General features: G+C 55.7%; 1 protein-coding gene across 1 annotated transcript in view; it reads left to right on the top strand.

The window, feature by feature from the left end:
- Positions 1-6000, top strand: part of wdr70 (WD repeat domain 70) — a 55385-nt gene that overhangs the window by 22016 nt on the left and 27369 nt on the right. Inside the window, exon 10 of the mRNA XM_084452596.1 lies at positions 1520-1694. Within this exon, the coding sequence (XP_084308722.1) occupies positions 1520-1694 (175 nt within the window). The remainder of the gene's footprint in view (positions 1-1519; positions 1695-6000) is intronic.

Genomic DNA, 6000 nt, shown 5'->3' on the forward strand with positions numbered 1-6000 from the left:
GTGAAGAGTGATGTTGAGTGAGGCGGCGGGGGAGCGCGAGAGCTGTCCTCCACAAGACAGACGCCCCTAAAGACAGGAAACCGGCGTCGGCCAGGTCAAGGGTCACGCCTCCCCCCTCCCGCGACCCCGGCGTCTAGGTGGTCTCAGTCACATGACCCACTCGGTCGGGCATGCTGGAATACTGCCCTCGGAAATACTGCCCTCTGTAATACTGCCCTCTGAAATACTGCCCTCGGAAATACTGCCCCTCTAAGCTGCGTTTTACCCTCTTAATCCCACCCAGGAACTTTTCCATGCTCCCCAGGGTCTGACAGGCTGCATATTGACGTTCACCACTTTCTCCTTCACTGGTCCACTTTCTCCTTTACTGGTCCACTTTCTCCTTTACTGGTCCACTTTCTCCTTTACTGGTCCACTTCTAGTCCTCAGTTCGCTGTAGCTATCCTGCATCAGAACAGCCCATCTCCATTCAGGAACTTTATATTTGTGGGTATTTCTTTGTACACATCTGTGTTATGGAATTTGTGTATGTCATGACTCCTCTCCTTCTCTCTCTCTCTCTCTCTCTGTCTTTCTCTCTCTCTCTCTCTCTTCCCCCCTCTCTCTCTCTCTCTCCCCCTCTCTCTTTCTCTCTCTCCCCCCCCCCCCCCCCCCTCATGTCTGTGTTTGCCCGGTCTTGTCTGAGGGTCCGTAATGTGTTCAGCAGATGTAGGGAAGAGAATCGTGATTTCATGGCGGCTTCAGATGCGCCTGTCAGGCTGAAGTACTGTCCTCTCTCCTCTGTTTTCCACCCTCCCAACCGTCAACACGTACTGAACATCCCAACCGTCAACACGTACTGAACCTGCCAACCGTCAACATGTACTGAACCTCCCAACCGTCAACACGTACTGAACCTCCCAACCGTCAACACGTACTGAACCTCCCAACCGTCAACACGTACTGAACCTCCCAACCGTCAACATCTACTGAACCTCCCAACCGTCAACACGTACTGAACCTCCCAACCGTCTACATGTACTGAACCTCCCAACCGTCTACACGTACTGAACCTCCCAACCGTCAACATCTACTGAACCTGCCAACCGTCAACACGTACTGAACCTCCCAACCGTCTACATGTACTGAACCTCCCAACCGTCTACACGTACTGAACCTCCCAACCGTCTACACGTACTGAACCTGCCAACCGTCAACATGTACTGTATCAGCCCGCTGGGCCCCCCAGAGCTGCTGGCGCTGACCCAGAGGTCGGCACTCACGGCATCACGCTGAATTAGCCCACATCTCTAAATGAAGCAGTGGGAAGGGAAGCAGCTCAGTGGACGTCTGGATGATGACAACAACACTAATGGATTCTGGGAGTTTAAGGGATCCATTACAGCATTACAGGGAAGCTAGGTGGGGATAGATGGCTGTGTTTCGCTTGGCCGGCACCAGATGATTTTATTCATCTCCCCTCTCTCTCCCTCTCTCTCTCTCTCTCTCTCTCTCCCTCCTTCTCCCTCCTTCTCCCTAGCACTGTGCGCACGTGGGACGTGAACTCGGACAAGAAGCACAAGGCAGTGTTCAAGCCGCGCTCCCTGCAGGGGAAGAAGGTCACGCCCACCTGCTGCACCTACAGCCGCGACGGCAAGCTCATCGCCGCGGGCTGCCAGGACGGGACCATCCAGATCTGGGACAGGAACCTCAGCGTGAGTCACTCTCTCACACACACGCACACGCTCACACACACGCACACATACTCACACACACACACGCACACACACTCACACTCGCGCACACACACACACACACACTCTCACACACACACACACTCACGCACTCACGCACACACACACAGACATACTCTCACTGAGGAGGGGACGGAGGAAGTCAGGGTGTAGGTTGGGCTGGTCTCTGTCATCATGGCACAGCGATGAGGAGTCAGCAGGCGGTCATCCAGTCTCAGGGGGCATGGGGTCAGAGTTCAAAAGGTCACCAAAGCTAAGCAGAACCCAGCAGTAAATAAAGCCATAGGGTGGACAGTGGTGTTTGTGTTTGGTAAACAGCCTTCATTTAAACCTGTCTGTTGGTCCCTCTGTTTAGTTTCGTGTGTCTGAGCTGCTTGAGAGATTTGACATGAAGATACAGGCGTGTGAACACAGCTCAGACCGGGGGTCTGGGAGCATGGGCTGTGTGTGTGTGTGTGTGTGTGTGTGTGTGTGTGTGTGTGTGTGTGTGTGTGTGTGTGTGTGTGTGTGTGTGTGTGTGTGTGTGTGTGTGTGTGTGTGTGTGTGTGTGTGTGTGTGTGTGTGTGTGTGTGTGTGTGTGTGTGTGTGTGTGTGTGTGTGTGTGTGTGTTAACAAGGACTGATTGTGTGCATGCATGCGCGTGTGTGTGTGACATGGTGTTCCGTGTCTTGGGACATGGTTGGGCGGGTCTGATCCTCAGCTGGGACAGTGGATGCTGGTTGTCTTTTGTCCGGGGGTCTTGGTTTACATTACAGTAAGACTGTGGACGGGTGAGGGCATCTGCTCTGAGGTGAGGCGCGCTGCTGGAGAGATGAAGAGCAGGAATGCATCTGGGACCTATTCCCATCCATTGTTGTTCCACCTGGGCGGAATTCCAGGGTGGGAATTCCACAGCGGTGGGAATGGTTCATGTAAGGGAGCACAATGAGAGAGTGGAAAATTAGGAGAGGCCCTCCTCATCCTCTTCCTCCTCCAAACAATCCTGTAGCCTGATATTGGGGTGGTCAGGTAGCGTGTCGGGGTCCCAGGCTGCCCATCCTGACTCTCCTCTGAGGGAGTTTGTGGGAGTCGTGATAGAGTAGAGAGGCTGCGGTCGCTGGGAGGCCTAATCATATCCACTTTGTGCTGTTCCACTATTAGTTAATTATGTAATTAAGTAATCAAAGTGTGCATTCCAGCTGTGATACAGGCGGAGGGGGGGGGGGTGTAGGGTAATAGTGCATCTTGGCTCCCGGGGAGCATTCCTCAGATTTGTGTGACTGTTTTGGTGCTGGAGATTTGTGAGCGAGCTGGCGGTGGATAGAGATGAGCCCCATTCAGCGCTGGAGGAGAGTGGGCAGGTCTGAGTGGCTCCTCTTTCTGAACCTGCCTGGCTGAGCACAGACAGACAGAAGGTCCAATCTTCTCTCCAAGCCCTAGCCAGCCAGGTTACCCATGATCCTCTCTGCCAGAGTGCTTTTTTTCCTGAGTCTGGTCTCTGGTCAGTGTCGGGGGCGACGGGAGGAAATGACACGCCAGTGCATCCTGTGGAGGGATCAGCGGAGAGAGCAGCTCTGGCAGCCCATCGCTCACAGGATCACTCACAGCTGCCACATAGAGAGAGAGGGGGGGAGAGAGAGAGGGGGGGAGAAGGAGGGAGAGAAAGAGAGACCGGGGGGGAGAGAGAGAGGCGGGGGGGAGACAGAGAGACGGACGGACGGTGCCCTGTTGTACTGGAGCTCTTGGGACCGAGGAGAAAGGCCCTCCTGAGACCATCAGTAAAGATTGATGAGGTGTCAGATCGTCAGGACATCACTCCAGGACAAGTGCGGCCAGCTATGACCATTTCCTGAACGTTTATTACCGCGCCTCGCTGCTCTTGGTTTCCCGCTGTCCATAAAGAGACCAGTTGCGAGACCCGTTCTCTTATTTCCCCCGTGGTTGCTCTGCGCCGTGCCGTTCTTCAGTCTATAAATATGTGGATAGGAATCTTTTTTTGTGTCGTCTTCATGTTTTGTGATTTGATAGACACCACGTGTCCCTGTGCGAGAGAGAGGCTTCCTCAGAGGCCTTCCTCCCTGCTAGCCTAGCCCTGCCCCTAGCCTAGCCCTGCCCCTAGCCCCTAGCCTAGCCCTGCCCCTAGCCCCTAGCCTAGCCTTGCCCCTAGCCTAGCCCTGCCGTAGCCCCTAGCCTAGCCCTGCCCCTAGCCCCTAGCCTAGCCCTGTCCTGCCCCTAGCCTAGCCCTGCCCGTAGCCACTAGCCTAGCCCTGCCCCTAGCCCCGCCCCTAGCCCCTAGCCTAGCCCTGCTCCTAGCCCCTAGCCCTGCCACTAGCCCCTAGCCTATCCCTGCCACTAGTCTAGCCCTGCCCCTAGCCCCTAGCTCTGCCCCTAGTCCCTAGCCTAGCCCTGCCACTAGCCGCTAGTCTAGCCCTGCCACTAGTCTAGCCCTGCCCCTAGCCTAACCCTGCCCCTAGCCTAGCCCTGTCCTGCCCCTAGCCTAGCCCTGTCCTGCCCCTAGCCTAGCCCTGCCCCTAGCTGCGGCCCCCTGCATGTCCTGCAGGCTTGTAACAGCAGGCTCAGAGAGACCGGGTAAAAAGCCCTCTAATTTATTACTGCTCCTTCTTCCAGACCAAATATTTAGCCAGCATCCTGTAGCAGCTTACAATAACTGTGTGTGTGTGTCTGTGTTGCCTTGGCGGGAGGCGCGGGTTCCCTGGGGCTTGGGTTCTGCCCCCTGGCCCCCCCACACCGGGCTGCCAGGGCCCTCACCAGCCTGGGGGCAGCTCACTTCCACCTACAGGTGCTCTGTGAGTGCAGCAAGGGACGTGGTCATGAAACATGTCTGCGAAGTTAAGGATCAACACGTCACTGGGATTGAATCAGCTCTACAATCCAGACCTGGTGTTCTGATCCGATGGTCTCCTCCACTCCTGAGTCTTAACAGGTTAGGATCAGGCCCTCCTGTGGGGATCAGTACTATTACTCATGGGCAGAATATGTAGCTGGTCTGACAAGACCAGTTACCCCCCTGACCTTCATTCAGTCCTGAGACTGAGGAGTAATTGAGGATGACAGATCTTGCTCCTGAAGCCCTACGTGGGCCTGATTGATCCAGTGATGGGAGTCAGGAAGGTCTCTGTTTTGCTGCTGCAGTGATTGCAGGTTTGCTTCTCTAGACAGTTAACCCCCCCCCCCCCGTGACTCTGGTTGCCAGGTAATGTGCAGTGGTACGGTTAGGTGCTGTGAGGTGCTGGGATATGGTTCCCGGCAGAGCGCTCTGTGGGCGAAGGCTCTGGCCTCGGTTCCAGAACATTACCGCAGAGACCTGCGGAATGCGATGGCGTCATGCCTCTCCCCATGGCACGCCAGACTACAAAGTGGGACCACTTGAGGGCTTGGGGGGGTTCTGATTAGCTTTTACAATTTTATGGTCAAGCGATGGTCAATGTTATTGTAGGAGGAGGGGTTGGGGAACGTCTGCGCGTGGTCCTGCTCACCGGGTCAAGGAACACGCAGTCCTCTGATGTGAAGGTTCTAGCTTTACGTCTGTGCCGTTCCTGAGCTTTTGTGACCCACAGAAATAGGATTGATGCCCTACTGCTGCTCCCCACCGGCTTCTTCCCGGGTCACGCGCTGTGTGTCCTGCCTGTCTCACCGGTCCAGAGTGCCAACACATCATTTGCAGTCTGGGGCCTAATGGGACCAGTGCACAGCAATGCGACTCTGCTCAGTGTCACTGTAAACCAGTAAATCCACCGGTCATAAAAGATCGGGGGAGATTGGCTGCAGACTTCTACAAAACGCAGACTTCTTAAAAAAAAAAAAAAAAAAAAAACCCGGCCCAATCCAAGTGTTTAGAGGAGCAGCAGGGCCTGACAGAGAGCTAGAGCAGCTTTACAAGCCCGGCTTCAGGGGAGCCTCCGGAGTGTGAACAAACTGCCCCAGCTGGCTTTACTGAATACGACCTGCTTCCCCAGACCCAGAGACGGGCAGTACAGGCTCCTTACCCCCTCATACCCCTGTAGCCTCCCCCCAGACCTCCATCACAGCCTTACCCCCTCATACCCCTGCAGCCTCCCCCAGACCTCCGTCACAGCCTTACCCCCTCATACCCCTGCAGCCTCCCCCCAGACCTCCATCACAGCCGGGACACAAGCAGCCTTACCCCCTCATACCCCTGCAGCCTCCCCCCAGACCTCCATCACAGCCGGGACACAAGCAGCCTTACCCCCTCATACCCCTGCAGCCTCCCCCCAGACCTTCATCACAGCCTTACCCCCTCATACCC

This window comes from Borostomias antarcticus (assembly GCF_949987555.1).
Source record: "Borostomias antarcticus genome assembly, chromosome: 2".
Taxonomy (NCBI): Eukaryota; Metazoa; Chordata; class Actinopteri; order Stomiiformes; family Stomiidae; genus Borostomias; species Borostomias antarcticus.